Raw genomic sequence first — 19,278 nt, 5'->3', positions numbered from 1 at the left:
TCAGTGTTAAGACCTCAGCAAAGTCCAGCATCAGGAGCTGGATGTCCTCCTCCCAAAGTCCACCTCACCAGAGGAAGCCAGGCAGGGACATGTGTATGCAGCACCTAAATTTGTCTAGGAATAACAATAAAGCAAAGCAATAGTGTTGTGATTCCCTCAGAGAGGCATTCACAGAACCATATTGTGTGTTTTCCTGGTCACAGTCCATAAGAGAGGGCATTCGTGGATCTGCTGAGGCAGGAGACACTGTGCTATCCATGCTTGTCCTCCCCATGATGCCTCCTCCTTCATGACTGGCCAGTGGCCCTGGCTGCATTCCAAAGCACCTGCTTGGAAGTAGCTGCAGAACAGGTCCAGGGATTCTCCTGGAACTCCAACTCACTTCAGTGCTGTCTCCCTATTACTTGGATTCCCCTTCAAGCAAGACAACAGGTCCCCCATAAGGTTTTCCAGCTGACCTGAGCCTTCATTACTAGAAGCTTGTATTTATTTGTAAACACTGCTCAGTGCTGCAAAGGATGCGAAAGTTGGATATTTCCTACTTAAGAACTTCTATCATAAGAGTTAACAATTGCAGCACTGGGGTTGGGATTCGGAGCCCTAAGGACCAGTGTCTATGGCCATCTTAAATCTCCTCAGATAGCCCAGACTTCTCCATGTGTTGATGGGACCGAGGTACCTGCAGCAGCTGAAGGCCAGGCTTGATACTCCCGAGGATCTAAAATAGCACCAGAAACATCTGTTTGGGTACCTGAATATCTCTGCTGGTGTTTTAAGAATTATTTCAAAGTGTTAAACCACCAAGGCAGTGTTTACCTGTGATGCTCTGGAGAAGAAATAAAATTACCGTCACTGAAACACTTGCTGTAGTACATGTTTTGCAGTCTTTCCCAGAATACTGCAGAAATTTCCTGATATGCATTCAAATGCATCCTAGATTATTTGGGTTTTATATAGCCACCTCTCTTGTGTTTACTTAATGTGTTTTTCCCTGCCTTTTCTCAAGTCCAGACTTTGTGTTTTGTTAACATTACAAACAGGCATTCTTTTCCCATGTTTTTAAGGATAAAAAGTTTTATGCATAGAAGTGCAGTGCTTCTCTCACTTCAACTTTGACTTCAGTGACAGCCTTTGTAGCCAGAAACTTCTGGGATTTCTTCTTTTCAAAAGACATGCTGAGGAGTTGGCTGTCAGTCATCTGATGACTTTAAACTGATGAGAAAAGCTTTCTGCGACCACTGGCATATCAACAAGGCAAAAGAAACTGAAACAGACTGACTTTGATTTGAGCTATTAGTACCAGACAAACTCACAAATATGATCATTAGTTCTCTAATTTCACTGGCAAATCTTTCCACAGCACTGGAAGGGCCCCAGAAAGCATACCAATGTTTTGTAGAGGGGCGAATTTAAAGCCTGGGGCTGAGTCACTGGCGCCCAGTAAAAAGTAATTTTGATTTTGGTGGAGCAAGTGTGGAAATGTAGCTGCAGACTTGTCCCTTCAGCACAGGCCAGCTGACAAAGAGGTGCAGGGAGTCCAATATTAGCCAAAATTCACCACTCAGAAGAAGCTGTCCCCGAGGATAGAAATGGGCTGGAGTCCTTTGAAAATGAAATGTGCCTCTGTATACTTGGAATTGATATTGATACACACATTTAAACATTTTGTGCTCAAAAGAAGCACTGAACATTATTCAGCCCCAGGGTCCCCAGAAAATACTGCTTTGGGTTGAGAAATTCTGTGTTTGGGCAGAAGAGGAGTTTTGCAATAGATGTAATCCCAGAAGAAGATTTGTGGGCAGAAGGCTGGAGATACAGCTACACAGCCACAAACCCTGGAATTTATTTCAACATTGCTATCATGCATGCAGGGTGTGCTTGTGCATACATTATACCCAAATTAATACCTGAGCACAGGACTTTTCTGATACAGCATAACAGATTTATTGCCTTGAGTTGGGAAGGCATATTTGATCTACAAATGAGTAGGTGATACTCTGAGAGGGAACTTCTTTTTTAAGGAAGATCCACATTTGGTGGGTTGGTTCTTTTTTAGTGGTGGCAATTTGAAAGGTATTCTAATATTAGAAGTTCTGTGGAGGAATATGTTAATGCCATAATCTTCTTACATTATGTGAGAGATTATATTATTGATCTGATACTTTTTTCATGTGTCCTTGTAACTTATCACATGCATTTCAAATGTTCAGTTCTGGAAATTGTCAGCCTCTCCCTGCGACCCACAAGCAACAGAGAGAGGTCTTGCTATAAAGACACGGGAGATGCAGGCAGCCAGAAGAGGAGTGCTGTGGACACGTGGCTCTCTCACTCTGCCTCTCTTTATTTTGAAATTCAGTCCTAGACATGGAAAATTTTCAAAGTCTAACATATTTGACTTTGAGCCTCTGCTTTTAGAAGTTGGATGGTTTAATGGATCTTCAAGTATAAATAAAACCGAATCAATTATCACTACCACAGTAGGTTCTCTATTGAAAGAGCATGTTTACTTGTCCTCTGGCTGTCCTTGCACATGGACACCACACACACACACACACACGGATTGTCATTTCAACTCACTGTCCTCACAGGATAGCCTTGGATTTAAGGAGCAGATGTCTTACAGGAACTCTGGTAACATCAGTATGAATAGGGTCAAAAATAGCTAAAAAAAATTATTTTAAAATGTTAGATTTGTTACATGTTGGACCTGTGTATAAGGTCCACAGATAGAAGAAAATAGACTATTGGCTTTGGAGAAACTTTTCAGTAACAGCTAGAAGTTCTTTGCGTCAACTTTTTTAAGAACCTGCCAACTTGCCAGAGGTGAGGAACTGCATCTGTTTTTTTGTTCGATCTTTCACCAGTGCTTTGAAATCCCCATTTTAGACCAATTATGTTACAGTCCTGCATAAGGCAACTCAGCTCCTCCTTCTCTTGTAATTTCCCCAGCTATCACAGGTGTTGGTTTATAGTTGTTTCCTGTGCTAAGTACTGAAATGTCTATCAATTAAAAAGCAATCTATCAAACCTGGCTATCAAGTAAAGTGAAGCTAAGAGTCCCTCAATGCAGTGGTAAGTAATATAGCTGGAATAGATGACCAGTATCATTTCTGGAGCTGTTGCATGCAGTTGGCACCTTACAGTAAGATAAGAGAATATGTTTTGAACTTGCAAAAAATCACACCCTTTAGTCAGAGGCTGCTAATCTTTTGAATTTGCTTTGCCCTGTAGACGACTGAACACACTGAACAAGTGCGCCTCAATGAAACTCGATGTGAACTTCCAAAGAAAAAAGGTAAGGGAACTTCATTAAATATGCTGGCTTTACCCTGGCTTTTGTGATAAGACCACCCCAATTTAATCTTTAAGTCAGTAATGCTCTTAAAAGTAAGTTAAGTTTATTTGACTTTGAACATGCATGTCACCCTTATCTGGATGCATGATAATGTGAATTGCTGAATCTTGAAATTATAAATAGAATAGAAACTGTGACTAAATACTATGTGTGTTAAAAGAGCTCACACAGTACTTAAACTCTACATATTAGAGTGCAATTAAATTTAGTGGGTGAAAAGACAGTGAAGCTTCATTAGACTGGCTTGTTTGTCAATGTTATATGAGTACGCAGTGGAAAATCCTGCTCAGAAAAAAATCTAAGCTGCTCAGATGAAAATAACAGCTTTTCTTTGTTTCTTGTACTGACTTCTTCCCAGTTAAGAGTATGAAAATAAACTCTGTCATCCTTACAAGCTCCTGTGTAACATGGGATTTATTTGAGCTTAAAGGGTTTCAGTGAGGGCTGCAGAAACAGCCTGTTGATTTTGAGAGTGTTGTAACATGTCCAGCACTAACTGTTGAACGTTTGATTTTCTGGTCACAAATTCCCCAAAGTCCTTGAGTAGTACAATGGTAGTTGTCAACTCTGAGAAATCTCGGTTTCTGTTTTTCCTTCCTAGAGGGTTTGTCTAGTGCTTTCTAAAAACTGCCTCTGAGACCTCCATTTTTGATGTCTTTGCAAATTCAGTCTCATCATACTCTATTCAGTGTTTGAGGGAACTTGAACAGAGGATGGTTTTAATGCCCAAATAACCTGGTTTGGCACGTGCCCACTTGTTGCTCTGTGTGCTGGCCTCTTTAGCTTGTATTTTGTCCATTCCCTGGAGCTGCAGGGACTTCTCTTCACTGCATTAGGGGTTTTTCTTGTCTTGGGTTTTATGTTGTCTTAAAAATGAAGGATTTTTTTTTTGTTACGTTTGTTTTCCATTAATTTTTTGTGCCACTCCTCCCTGTTCTGAATGGACTGAAGTCCTCAGCTGCTCTCCTTGCAGATGACCATTAATTTGTGATGGAAGAGAGATGGCCCTACTTGGTACTCTTTCAAGGGGACAAAAGCTAGGTGGGTGCATACCTGCATAAGGCCACAGAGAAGCAGAGCACAGAAAAATGTAAAGAAAGAGGAGTTGGAGGAAATTTTAGCCCACAGATACAGAGCAACTGAAAGTAGATGAGAATGTGAGTGAGAGAAGAGGAAGGAGAGCCTGCCGATAGGAGGAAATGTGAATGCAAGTGTAAAAGCCAGAAATTGGGTCTGAAATTGATCACTGATCTAAAGAAATCATTTGCTGTAGATACTGCCTTTCCTAATAGTCTCTATGGTGATCTAAACAATGAAATGCAAAATCAGCCTGCTTTGGAGCTTCAGCATAACAGGTATGCACAGGACTAGCACAGCTGCTTGAGTGATTCATCCAAATATGGCCAAGCAAGATGCCAGGCAAGGTTACTGTGAAAGCCAGCACAGCATGAGCATTCCCCACTGCCCACTCTCCCACCCAGACCATTCCCACTGTGGACTGCTGTCTTCCCTTGGCTTCATCAAGATACAAACAGAAATCCTCATGTATGTGTTGCAAATATGTCCGTAAGCGATTTGGACAGACAGAGATTAGCCTTTGGATTAACTGCCTTCTGCAGCTGTCGATTTATGAGATTCCTGCCCCCAGCTGGAAAAATGTGGCAGAATTCCACTGCAAATAAATCCACTATTTGCCTTTTGTTAGCATCCCTCTGTATTTTAGGCAAGTACACCCTCAGTCAAAAAGCTGTACTATTTTAAATCAACTGTGACAAATCTGAATCAAAATCTCTTTCTCTTTGGCAAATGTTACCGGTCACTCCTCAAGAAACTTGCCCTTCTCATCTTCCCAAACATAATACTATTAACTGGACTTTTGAATATGCTCCAAAGCTGTGCACTTGATTTCACCCCAGGGTCAGTAGAAATATACAGTCACTGCTCCAAAATGTCTGCTCTGCCGGTGTCAGATGAATCATTGCTTTCAGACCTTCTCTTGATCCACTGTCCCCATAGCTGGTGACGTGTGGGTGGGCTAAGTGCTCTCAAACTTTTTTTTTGGACAGCTTCGTTTGTGAGGGCACTCAGATATCTGACAAGAACAGTGGGTCATTCAGGATGTTCATGGCTTCCAGAATTTCTACTGATTCCATCAAAAGAAAAGTACAATATGTCATAGGACTCACAGTGCAGCTGAATTTGTAGTGAGTCACCATGGCAGTATTTCAGCATCCAGATATTTCATTTCATATTTGCCTGGTTTTGCTTCTGATAAAATACAAGCATGTTTCTTTATCAATTAAAAAAAACCCAAAACTAAGCCTTTATTTAATTGAGCTGCAAATTTTGACTGAAAAGCCTCTGTATTTTCTAAGTGATTCTTGGGCAGAATGTAATCCTGTCTTTGCTGTGGTTAGAGGCAAAACTTGTTTACTACCAGTATACATTTCTGTTCATCTCTGCTTTGTCAAAAAAAAAAAAAACAAAAAAACTCAAACAAACAAAACAAAACAAAACAAAAACCCACAAAACTTTTGATTTAAAGTATATTTACCACTGAATTTATTTTTATTTCTGTCTTCTGCTCCGTGCTCTCTTCTTGGTGTTTTTTGCAATGTCTCTACCACTCTGGCTACTTTAATCGATTCCAGCTTGTAGAAAATACAGGCTAAATCCTGTCAGTTCATACAGTAATGTCAATGCAGCTAGAGGGATTTGTGTCAGCCATGAATCTTCTTTAAGGTCCCTTTGGCATATTGCGATGTAGGGCAAATTTTAAAAATATGTTTATCCTATTGGCTGGTGCCACCAACGCTTCAGCAGTGGTGTGCTTTGGAGATATAATTACCACTGTTAAATATTTAAAAGTACCCACCCTTGCAGTTTTTAAAATATTCACTTTGTGGCACTACTAAGACCACAATAAATGGATTTTTAAGTTCCTGAGACTGTGCTGTCCTTTGGTCCATATATACATACAGCAAGCTGTGGAGTTAAAACAAAGGTAGAGCTGTCTGATGTGCCATTGCTTCCCTGCAGACAAAATGGCCAAAGCAGTATTAGACTTTTCTAGCCTCTTCCCTCATACTTCACTAGGTGCTTAATTCTTCTCTCTAACAAGCCACAGAATGAAGATCTCTGTTCATTCCTGTAAACTCACATCAGCTGCAGGAGCACTGCACACCTCAGCATTAACAGAAGAAAGAGGGTTGCCTAAACCCAAAATTTCACAGCTATATTTTATTTTACAGTTTGGACATGATCTAAAACATCTGGATGACTTGAAGTGATAAACTGCCAAAAGTTTATGGCATCAGTGAGACCTGGCATGCTACTGATCCCAATCTCCAGCTTTTGAGGTTTCACATTATTTAAGGTTTTGGGTGCTCTTGTAAAATTTGGTTTACATTTTTCAATTAGACAGGCCAACAAAGATCTAGTCAGAGATTGGAGATAACTTTACCATTGAAACTTCATATAAAAATACTTCTAATAATAGACTCTTAAAATGAGAATTTTTCCAGTCCCAAAATAGTCTTTCTGGTTTAGCACCTCATTTTAGTCTGACAGCCTGTCATATTTTACTGCCTTCATACTGCTTCCAAGAATGTGAAGAGCTGTTTGGATGTCATCTAGGTGAAGTTAGTTTGTTCTGCTTTAAAACAAATGTACAAGAATAATGCAGTATAAACCCAGTTCAAAGTCAGGGGAAGGGTACTCATTAGCAACTTTGGGCTTCATGCTGAACATGTACCTTTTTTGTCTGAGCAAACAGATGAGAAAATGTCATAGGGTGAAGGTGTTTAATCTAAATTTTTTTCCAAGGCACATTTTCTCTGCATTGCTGAGCAGCTCCTGGAGCCACCTAAACATAAGCACAGCTCTGTGTGCCTCAGGCTGAGGGATGAGACCAGGAAGGGCTGTGGGGCTGCTGCTGCCTCAGGAGAGGTTAGAGGAAGCCAGAGAGTGGGGCAGGCTTCAGGTCATCAAGTTTGGGGTGCCTCTGATGATGAGGGCAGGGAAGACAGTGGTTGCCACTGTAGGAAAGCTCAGCACAGCTGCAGATGCTGCCCCATCCCAGCCGGAGCCTGGCTACTCCTCCTGCCCACACCTCCACAGCTGGCTTCTCTGCCTTCCTTCACCTGCACTCAGACACACCCTAAGCAATACTGCTAAATATTATATTTTTATTGTTCTTTTAAGCATCATGGCTATTTATCTGTAGTAATGTTCCTGAAACATAAATCCTGTTAGATGTATCTAGTCTGTGAAGTTTATAGATGTTTATTTTAGTTCTCACTGCAAAACTACATGCAGCACCAGATATTTGCAGTCTTGGATTTTTAAATAGCTCACATTGCTGTAGTACCCAGCTACTTCCCTGTCTTTACCATGTTTACCTTAACACCATCCCTGCAAATCAGGATTCCTTTACTTGGACCTTTCAAAATTTTTTTTTCCTAAACAGTCACTGTGGGCATCAGTCCTACACAATTCAGTGCGCAGGCAATCCATGGAAGCCAAGAGGTATCAGTGAGACTCCTAACATGGAGCAGGCTTTTATTCTTTTCTTGTTAAGATGTTTGGAGGCTTTACAATTAAATGAAAGAGGGTGTTATGAAAGGACTGGTGACCAGTCTTTCATAAACTTGGTTCAGAGAGATGTTGTTACCTGTTGCTCACCTGGAGCAGCCTAATCACATTAATTCAAATAACAAGTTAAAACACACAATTTTAACATGTGCTTTTTTTTCCAGAGTGAAGATTCAGATGAAGAAGACCTCTGTGCTATCAGTAATAAATGGACTTTCCAAAGAACCAGCAGACGATGGTCTCGGGTGGACGACATTGACGCTTTGCTTCACCGATCTGACAGACATGGCTCTTCTGGGGACATTAAGATGAAAAACACGACAAGCAGTGAGAGCGTCCTTACAGATCTGAGCGAACCTGAGGTCTCATCCATTCACAGTGAGAGCAGTGGGGGCAGTGACAACAGGAGTCAATCTGGCACCACCAGCGCTGCCAGGGAGACCTGCGACTGCTCTGGCCATCATGATGTGGAAAGCACCCTGCTGCAGGACTCCACTGCAATAAACACCGCCCTGTCCCCCAAGGATGGCCTGAAGAATGAAAATCCAACACGAGCCAGAGCAAAAACCTTCCTAAAACGCATGGAGACACTAAAAGCAAAAGCTGTGCATGGAAAACTAAAAGGCTCAGGAAGAACAGGTCCTTTGGAGATCAGTGGACCAGTTCTCCAGTTTGAGCCAAAATCCTTGAAAGACATGCACTGCGTACAGATAGTCAATGGCGATCTCCAAAATCTGGGACAAGATTCAGTCAAAAGAGGGCTTCCCTTTTCTGCCAAATCCAGCAGTGACAGCAGTCAGTCCGAAAACAGCAGCAGTGGGGTGAGCACACCATGTTTGAAGGAACGCAAATGCCATGAAGCAAACAAGAGAGGTGGGATGTACCTGGAGGACCTGGATGTTCTGGCAGGAACGGCCTTACGGCAGGTGGTGGACCAAAACCGCAAAAATGAATTTCATTCCCAAGAGAACTTGGTTGTGCACATTCCCAAGGATCACAAACCAGGGACCTTCCCAAAGGCACTTTCTATCGAAAGCCTCTCACCTACAGACAACAGTAACAGTGTAAACTGGAGGACAGGAAGCATCTCTTTGGGAAAGCAGAACTGCTCTACTCCAAAGGAATCTGGACTGATGGTTTGCTGTCCTAAAGAGAGCAGAATTAGTATTTATGACAATGTGCCAGGGTCCCACTTGTATGCTAGTACTGGGGACCTGCTGGACATAGAGAAAGATGTCCTTTTCCCTCAGTTAGATGACATTTTGCAACATGTCAATGGACTTCAGGAGGTGGTAGATGGCTGGTCAAAGAAGGTGTTGCCAGGTCTGCCGGTTGGTGATGTGTCAGTCAGGGAATCCCCATCAGTGCCTTTCCAGTCACCTACACAGATCACTCTTGATTTTGAAGGAAACTCTGTGTCTGATGGCCGGACCACCCCAAGTGACATGGACAGAGATGGAACATCCCTGAATGAATCCGAAGCCACTGGTGTTAGAGACAGGAGAGACTCTGGGGTGGGAGCATCGCTCACAAGGCCAAGCAGGTAAGTAGCAAAATTTTGTATACAAATCCACAGGCTGTGAAATACAATATAATGGAGCAGAGGTTCTCAGCCTGGGAGTAAGAAGGCACAGGGTACCACTGCAGTTGTGCTCATCGTGTATGGAGATGGGGACTTCCCAAGGAAAGGTGGACTTTGAGGCAAGGGACATCCTGCTATGGACATTCTTACATGGAATCAATGCAGAATTTGTTCAATAGAGCAAACTAAGGCATTTTTTATCCCTTGATCCACTGATTACATGGTAGGACCCTGAATATGTTGTAGGATATATTTTCAATTCGTCTTCTAAGTTACGCACCCAGAGCTTTATGCATTGATAGCTTTATGAACTTTTTTAATGCACTAGTCTGCTTTAAAAATGTGCCCCTTCATGCTCGAAGAGAACTTCTCTACTCTGCCTCAGCCCCTTACATGGGTGGGATGAAATGATGGTAAATGATTGACTTCTTAATAAAGTGAAAAGTGGAATTTTGTTAATAGTTTACAGACCTGTTTAAAGTCAGAGTGATGAGCTCCTGTTGACCCAAGTACCGATGGTGCCGGGCAAAAGCCTTTGTGGGTCCAAACTGTTGTGTGTAGGGTGGCTTTGTAAGTGCAAAAGCAGGGAGAATGTACCTGGTATTTTATGACACTGGTATGTCTGATAGTACTGGTATTTTCTGATCTGCTGTCAGTCTTGTCACACTCTCACAGAGGACTCTGCCATGCCAGGTTTGCTGCTGCCTGTGTGTGCTCACCACCACCACAAAAGTGAAAGTGAACTCGAGGAAACTACTGAGTAAATGAGCAGTGCCAAAGTTTTTAGGATTTGAGCCAGAACTTATATTTAGTGAAACAAGAAAATGAAATTAGGGGGTTTTTTTTCTGATGAATCCAGTATATAGAGAAAGTGCATTGGAGTAAAAAGATGTGAGTGGTTCAATAGCTTGGTGGTTATAGCTCTAGCTAAGGAGGCACAGGGTTTAATCCTTTTTCAAAAAAATCCTTCAGCATTTAATAACAGAGATATTTGGAGAACCTGATCTCCAAATATCTCAGTGGTCAGGTCAGTCCCCAGGGAGGTGAGGGACTAAGCATTGAATACCAGTTCTGAGTCAGGCAAAGAACATTTGAATCTAAATCTCTCACGTCCTGTTGCAAGTGTGTGGGCTAAAGACCATAGCAGGCAGCACTGCTTCCCCAAGTATATGGACAGGACCCACACCCACTTGTGAATCTAATGTAAAAATGACAAAACTCGGGCATTTCCAAAATTGAAGAGATTGACTAAATTGTTTTATTTATCTCCAAGGTACATTTTCTTTCAGTTGACACACCACAAGCCATCACATATGTGTGTGTTTGTGTATGTTTTATATATTGCCCAACCCTATCTCACAGTATCCCATCTTTCCTGCCCAACTAAAGCAGTTATCTGATTTTTCTGTCATTTCTTTTTGCTAAAGGCGATTACGATGGCATAGTTTCCAAATCTCTCATCGCCTGAGCCGCTCCATTGCATCGCTTCACATCAGCAACCAGTCAGCAGCCCAGCTGAATCTACTGCAAAAATTCTCTCTGCTTCGTCTCACTGCCATCATGGAAAAGTACTCCATGTCAAACAAACATGGCTGGACCTGGTGAGTACCACTGATAACTAGAAAAGAGACATTTTGGAAGAAAATAGTTTCTCCTAATTCTGTTACTCTTATAGTAAGTAAATGCATTTAGAAGGAACCATTGACTTCAAGTGTAGGATTTGAAACTGTCGCTTCTAATCCATTGCTGCCTAATGGCTTCTTGGCAAAGTCAGAAATAGATCCTGGAAATAAACAGGAGTAGGAGAGAGTGACTAAAAAGTAGGAAAAGTTTACAGTAAGTCCTACCTGGAATTCATTTTGTGATTCAAAAAGAAACAGCTGCTGCTTAATGTGTTTGGTACTGCTTTGCTTGTGCTTTAAAAGAAGGGTTACAACAGTTATGGGACATTTCTCTATAAATCAAAGATGCAGGCTTTAGCCTAGGCCTGGACCTGTGTTAGAGGGAGCTTGCAGCCCTGGCAGCTGTGACATCTACCTGGTCACTTAGGGAGTGGAGGGAAGCGCACATGGATGTGAGTGCTCACAATGTGGCTCCTGTAGCTACTGGCTACAGAAACCTGCGTGTTTCATGGTACACACACCCTGGTGGGCCTCACAGATTGAGGTACACCAGAAATGGAAATGGGCATAGATAAGACTTTAAAAGTATCAGAAATAATCAAAAGGATGACAGAATCTCTCCCTAATACACTGAGGCACCCAGTCCAGGTACAGTATGACTTGATATTTATATTGTGATTTTCATGCTCAAATCACCTCCCCAAAATCCCACTAAATTAATCTGTGAGCTACATAAGACAAATTTTCCTTTAAAAATGGAAAAATAGATACAATAGATACACGTGAGATTCACCTCACTGACATTAGCCAGTAGGAAAAGTTAAAAGTGTAATCTGTTATAAATCTGATCTGAGAAAGTCAGGTCAGCTGTTTGTGGTCAGAGGAAAAAGAAAGGCAACTCCAAAGCAGCCCATTATATCCAAGGCTGAGGGTTTGGGTCACCCTCCACAGGTGTCTCTCTCTAGAGTGGGTATAGAGCTAGTCCAGACTGCTGACTCTTTTTAAATCTCCGTAGGAGAGCTAAAATTCAGTAAGATTAACCCCCATTTCATTGTTTTTTGGTGCAGCTCCCTGTGGCTAGCTGACAACATCTGCACTGAAATGAATCTCACCTTACACAACTTCAAATAAGCAGACTAGAGTACAGCAAATTCTAGCTCCTGCTCTTTGTACAAGGTTTTCATCCTAACAAGTATTTCTTCAGTTTTTATAACCAGCCTCTAAGGATTTTTAAGAGAGGGACTGTAAATAGCTGTAAAATTATGCACTGTACTTCTTCAGTAGGTAATTTAAAATGAGTTTTTACTTCTTCCCACACAGATGACAGAACTCTTAGTCACATTTAGGTCATATTCATCCTTTTTATTTTAATTCCATGGCAGTCATGACTCCCAAAAAGGGAATCAGTTGGTTCTTGTTTTCATCACAATTTTTTGAAGAAAGCAAGCTCACCAGCTTCACTTAAGTCACTCTACTAGAATAAATCATATAACACAAGGGAGGAGTCTGACACATAGGGATTTCCCACCATCATTTCTTATTGTAAATTCTTAGTCAATAGAAATACTAAATCATGTAACTGGTGTATAAAGATCATTCAGCATGTTAGAGGACTGAACCTCCTTTTCCCTCAGATACCCTCTCCACTCAGGTTTGCTCTGCCATTCCTGCGAGTCCCTAAAGGATGCTTTAAACCTTGTTGGCTCCAGCTGGATGACACCTGCGTAGTAAAAGGTTTTTGTTAGAATGGATTGTTATGCTGTACCTTAGAGGCCATCCACTTACAGACATTAAGAAATTAATCAATTATGCAAATTGTAAAGTGTCTGTGTCTTGTGCATTAAACGTTATTTCACCATCTTTATAAAAAAGGCCCCAGATACCAATTTCTGTCAGTAGTGTTACTCAGAGAGTGTGTAAATACCCTGATTTTTTTATGAAGCCTGTTCATGTTAATTTTCAGGTCTGTGCCAAAGTTCATGAAGAGGATGAAAGTCCCTGACTACAAGGACAAGAATGTCTTTGGTGTGCCCCTGATAGTTCATGTCCAGAGAACAGGACAGCCTCTTCCTCAGAGCATACAACAAGCACTGCGCTACCTACGGAGCAACTGTCTAGACCAGGTAGGGACTTTACTCCACGGACTTGTTGTTTTTTTCTGAAAAGCCACTTTAAGCAAGCAACAGTGAGAATTTTTGTGCTAAGTACCAGGATTATTTGAAGATTATTATCTCTCATGTTAGGCCTAGATCTCCTCTGGTGATTTGATAGTTGGTGCCAATACTGAAAGTTTGCCCTTTTGGGATTTGTATCCAGCTAATCTGTTGGATTCTTGTAGCTGTAACAGTCCTGCTGACTTGTATACCACAGTTTGCTTCAAACAATATTTTGAGATCTTCATGTGTATTGAATGAAATCTGGGAAGAGATCAGGACTCCCCACTTTTACCTGTATCTGTACTGCTTATGCTTGACTGTTGCCACTGAGGGTTAACTGCATTCACCATTTCACAAGATATGGTACAAAAGGTTTTATTTACTTAGCAAAGACAGAAAAGTCCAAGAATAGAGAGCAAACTCAGCAAAATATTCCAAGTATTCTGTTGACAGAGTCAGATATATCCAGATAGTTAGGTCAGCAGGGGTTCAATGCCAAAGCCATTATGGTACATTGCCTTTTATAGTGTTCTTAGCTACAACAAGCCAGCTGGGACACCCTCATGCTCAAAGTATTTCAGATTTTTTTATTCCCTTTAGCTACAGGGGGACATACTAATCATATTGTTACTGTTATTCCCCTAAGGATGAGGATATGTATTTTTATGAACATAGGACTGGGAGAAACCCCCTGGCTGATTATGTTCAGTCCTCTACTGTTATTGACCTCATGTCATATGACCTCTTTCATAACTGCCTTTAGATAGTTGTAAGTTCAAAAGGAGCAACCAGCACTTTGCTCTGCAGACTTTGCTGCTTTCCTAGCTCTGAGCACATAAAAAGGGTGGAATTAGTCTGTTCTGAATCTTCACATTTTCTAATCACCATTCTGGTTGCTGTTCAGGTTTTTTTTTGGGTGACAGTCATCTTCCCTAAAACTGAAATCTAAAAATTAAAGGCGCTCCTGTGAATCACAACCATTTCCCTTTGCAGCCAGTGAGAAGGTCCTTCCTATCAGTTCTCTCTGTAAAGGAATCCTGTAGTGGTCAGACCTTGACTTCTAATTCCACAGTGTCAAAAGTGAGGTGAGATGAGTTCTGCCAACCATATGTAGTGCAGGAGCTGAGGGGCAGGATGAACATCTTGTCAGAAATTTATTAAGAGAGGATGAAAGGGAAAGATGCACAGAGACAAGAAGAAGTGATATATTCAAGAGCTAACATGCCTGGTTGCCACGGGGCTCATCTGGGTTTGTGTACTGAGCTGGGAAAGCCAGTGTAGGAAGAAAAGTGAAGCAGCAAGCCTGGAATTAGTGATGAGATTGGAGGAGGAGACGCCCAAGTAGGAGGAAGAGGAGATGTAAGGATAGGGATGGGCTTGTCAGCTAAGAAGCAGAGCAAGAGGAAGAAAGACTAGAGAGAGAATTAATTGTGGAGAATGTAAAAGGGAGAGTAAAATATAAAGAAAAAGCTCTTGAGAGGTTTGAGGCAGTTAAAAGGTGTTGAAAGTCTCAGACAAGTATGTGCTCCATTTGTGTTTACCCGCTGGGAAGCATCAGGGCTCTGTGAAGGGCCATTTCCATCCAGCTTTGGTTTCTTCTCAGAGTGCAACTGGGAAAATACTGAATAAAAAAAAAAGGAGGAGATGTACAGATTGGCACCCTGTAAAGTACCTTTTCACCAAAATCCTTTCTAGGCAAAAACCCTCCAGGCAGTTCACCTTCTCTGCTTTACGGTTACTCCTTTTGTTCCCATTTAATTCAAAGTCTCCTAATGCCTGGACAGAGACCTGGGCAGCCTCCAGTCTCCCCCAGCATCTTGCTTATGTGTCTCTTCTGTGCCCTGCAGAAGGTGGGGTAGAGTTCTGAACAGGTGTCAGAACCTCTACTGCATACACTTGGTAACATTGAGGTTGCTCTAAACCGTTGTAAGGTCTGTCTCCTGCCACTGAAATCCCTAACCTGGCATGAGGAGCCTCCCCGTTACTTGCAGAATATGTAATTTGGTTTCACTTTGTGAAATAGAAATTGCTTTGCCATTTCCAAATGCATCTTTATTTCTGTCATGTATCGTAAGGTTGCTTGTAGGGAAGATGATCCACACAGCATGAGGATAGTAAAGAGATTGGGCCAGACTCATGATTTGTAGTCCCTTTTTATTTACAGAACAAGTCTGTAATAATGCCTAACAGAGCCTAAAATGTCTTTTTCTGTCAAGTGAAGAACTCTTTTGATTAATTATTTTTTTTTCATTAAAAAAAAAAAGGAAATAGGAGTTTGGATAAATGTCTTTAAACAGAGATCAAGAGTAGCAGAATGATGTGCAGCAGGAGATTGCATGGGTGAGATTTGACATCTGACCTCTCAAATCAGACTTAGCTGGAAGTTTTTAATGGTTCTTTATACCAGCAAGGACACTTTTCATCAAAAGGAGAGAACTGAGCCTCTTGTCTCACATTTATCTACCACAGGCCAAAACTTTATTTTTTGGACAGAGTTAGCAAGTGTCCTTCTGCATCTTCAGCATGTATTTCTAAGAGGAAAAGGGATTTAAAAAGAAGAAGAGAAAGGGAAAGGGAAAGCCAGATGAAAAGAGCTGGATGCTCTTTCTTGTCAGAACGAAGAGCGGAGCTTCACTTGGGATCATAAGTACAGAAGACAGGGCACACTCCAATCCTCTACTTCCTATACATAAATTTAGCTCTCAAGTGACACTAAATTCATCAATAGGAAGACATAGAAGAGCTGCCTCACAGCCAGTCTGGTGTAGTGGTTCATCTCCAAATAAATAAATAAAAATACCCCCTCACAGAGCTGTGATCTATGTAATTAGTGTCATTAATGTGCAAGTTAGCCAAAGTCCTAAATACCCTCCAGGTGAGCATGGGAGGTGTTCTAGAGAGAGGAGGGTCCTGTGTGAACTCTGTGCTGCTTTTTACTCAGAAGTAAGGGGGAGAATGCCAGAAGGCTTTATTTCCTTGCCTTTACTGTTTGTTGCTGGACTGTGCCATGCAGGAAGCTGCACGGATAACCAGCGAGACAGCAATCACAGAGGAACAACATTATATAATTCCTAACTGGAAATGTGCCTTTTCCATAGGTCTCTCTCAATATTTCACCTTTTTCCCTGAAAAACCGAAGGGAAACAGTGTTAGCACTTCCCAAATGAAACACTGTAAACTCACTTGGGAATAAACAGTGTGGTTGAGGCCCAGGAATTCAGCCCAGGGGAAATTCTGCTGGCAGAGAAAGACAAGAAAGGGCAGCCCTGCCTTGAAGGCATCATTTGAAGAATTACCACTTCCTTTCAAACAGAAAGCAAACAGAATAAAAATGTATCTTAGTGACACTGCACAAGTAATCCCTCTGTGGCCCCCACTTTCAAACTGGACTTTTCAGTGGAATTTGAGAGAACTCTTGGAAGCAGAGAGCAGGAAAGAGAAAGCACAGATTTCATCTTGATTTTAAAGCTCTACCAGGATGTACTAATCTTTTGCCACAGCATTTATTACTTAGCTAAGCATAATATTTTCTTGTTAGTCTTCAAAATATATACCCAAATAAACATGAGGAGCCAGATTCTCAGCTGGAGTAAATCAACAGTCAGTCACCCAAGCCAAGCAAGCCAGGCTGATTTATATCAGCAGAGCATCTTGCTTAAACTCTTCAGGCAGCAGGGAAACCACAAGGCACTCTGAACCCTCCCTCTAGGACAGGACAGAGAGCAGCAGCATTATTAACCCCTACAATCCTGCTGTGGGAGCCTGCGCTTGCCTGCAAGACTTGTGGGACCATCAATTGCATTTGCACATTTTCCTCCTTCGTGCCTAGAGAAAAACAAGCAACCCAAGCTTTGGTCATGATCAAAGTCCCCACAATAGATTTATATGTAAATGTATATCATGTGTATATATTCTTCAAGTGACATTTTCCCTTTTACCCCATTCATCATGGTATGTTTTTAGGTGGGTCTGTTTCGGAAATCTGGAGTGAAATCCCGAATCCAGGCCCTGCGTCAGATGAACGAGAGCTCCCCCGAAAACGTCAGCTATGAGGACCAGTCAGCGTATGATGTGGCTGACATGGTAAAGCAATTCTTCAGGGACCTACCAGAACCTCTCCTCACAAGTAAACTAGGAGAGACTTTTCTGCACATCTATCAGTGTAAGCTGCCATTTCTACATATTTCTACTATTATAAACAATTGGAAAATGTTATATATCATATAGTAATATACTGTAAATAATTTTGGCGTGGTAACACAATAGGTTTCTTTCTGCTGACCTTTGAGATATAGAAACTCCTCTGCCCTCAAAGCCTTTCACTAAGAGGTCTTCAGAACCACCTAAACGTTTCAAATTTAATGGAGACAATGTTCATACCAGGCTCACGATCAGAAAGAAGAAAGAAGAACAGGCTGCTGGGCATAAAAAGCATGAAGACTCATGGTTTTGTTGGATTTCTTTAAACTGTGGGCCCGTTTCATGCACTTATATCTCAATACAAGTGAGTCATCTGGGCATGGAGAAGTGGTACTTGACCATGAGAATATGTGTCTCTGTAGTCCCCTTCCTTGCTGGGACTTTTGATTATTTGTTTTTTCGTTATAGTCAATAAAATGCAAAAAACAAGCTGCCATAAGCTCTATGTAAAGAACTCATAGAGAAAGAAAGAAAGAAACCAGGGGATTTCTTCTTTTCTTTCCAGCGTAAGCAATCTTCAGTAAAATCTGAGACTCACATGCATCAGAATAATGAAAGTCCCTGTGAATCAGGAAATGACTATGTATCTCTTCTCCAGACTGAGGGAGAAATAAGCAGAGAGGACAACACTGAAAAGCCAGAGGAATTGGAGTTTTTTTCCTGACAATGTCCATTATGAAGGCCAGTCAGCCAGCACTCTGGCAGATGCAGCCAGCCTAAGCCAAATAATTGGAAGCACTAAAGAGAAGTGTGTCTAGTCTTTTCACTGGCAGACATTTCAGCTGCCAAAACAATAGAAAGCCATTTTAAAACTCCATATAATCCCAGTGCTTAAGAATCTCAGATACTTCTGTTGCTTCCCTTTACTGTAAAAATCTGTCTGTGGCACACAGTCACTAATGAATTTACCATCACAGTGTCTGTAGCTGGTAGAGAGTGCTGGGATTCTGCATGTGAGAGACAGCACTGCCAATAAGTTTAGTGGGTTTGGCTGTACGCAATGTCTTGGGACATAAGTTAACAGCAAGAGTTGGTGCCTAGCCCTGGACCATCATTTCCCCTTCTTTCCTGCTCACAAGTTGTCTGCCCACATACACATTAATAAGCTTGTTCAGGACAACAACAGGAATTCTGGCTGCTAATAAAATGGCAGTTGTGATCATTTCCATGGGCAAATGGCCAAGGAGGAGATTATCCACTACAAAGACATGTTCTGCATGTCCTTGGAAACAAATCACCTTTAAACTATTGCTTGATGAAAACTGGGCATGTCCCATCTTTGCACAGAAGAGATTGCAAGTAAATTACCCCCTTTCCATGTCTTAGGTGGGTCGTCAGTATAAGCAGCTCTGTAGCCAGAAGGGCTCCTCTTTTCCAAGAAGTGAGACTGAACAGGGAACCACTGATACCAGCCAACAAAAAATGTAAAGAGAGACATAAGCTGACTCTGTAATGTCTGCGTGGTACTGCAGTGGGAAGTCTGAAGAACTTCTCTTTACTCTGGTCAGAGGGGGAAAGAAATGAGCTAGGAAAGATGTTCTTAAAATGCACGAGGAGTTTAAAGGATTTCAGAAAGACTTGAGGATGAGTGTCTTTAAACCAAGGTAGGAACAAGAAAAGACAGGCTCTGTAGACACCAGAAAATATTGTTTGGATTAAGAATGAGTAGCAGTGGGGTTTTTTTCCATGTGGCCAACAACAAATATATTTTTCTGTTTCAGACAGTACTGACAAAACTCGTTTCACAGAAAGAAAAATGTTGAAAATTGC

General features: G+C 41.6%; 1 protein-coding gene across 4 annotated transcripts in view; it reads left to right on the top strand.

Moving 5' to 3' along the window:
- Positions 1-19,278, top strand: part of STARD13 (StAR related lipid transfer domain containing 13) — a 289,969-nt gene that overhangs the window by 258,612 nt on the left and 12,079 nt on the right. For all 4 annotated transcript variants that reach the window (XM_082278693.1, XM_082278692.1, XM_082278694.1 and 1 more), the window contains 5 exons: positions 3,232-3,295; positions 8,113-9,491; positions 10,958-11,131; positions 13,116-13,275; positions 17,272-17,470. In XM_082278693.1, coding sequence (XP_082134819.1) covers positions 3,232-3,295; positions 8,113-9,491; positions 10,958-11,131; positions 13,116-13,275; positions 17,272-17,470 — 1,976 coding nt within the window. The remainder of the gene's footprint in view (positions 1-3,231; positions 3,296-8,112; positions 9,492-10,957; positions 11,132-13,115; positions 13,276-17,271; positions 17,471-19,278) is intronic.

The sequence above is a fragment of the Coloeus monedula genome (assembly GCF_965178545.1).
Source record: "Coloeus monedula genome assembly, chromosome: 3".
Taxonomy (NCBI): domain Eukaryota; kingdom Metazoa; phylum Chordata; class Aves; order Passeriformes; family Corvidae; genus Coloeus; species Coloeus monedula.
This window is presented reverse-complemented; position numbering and strand designations above follow the sequence as displayed.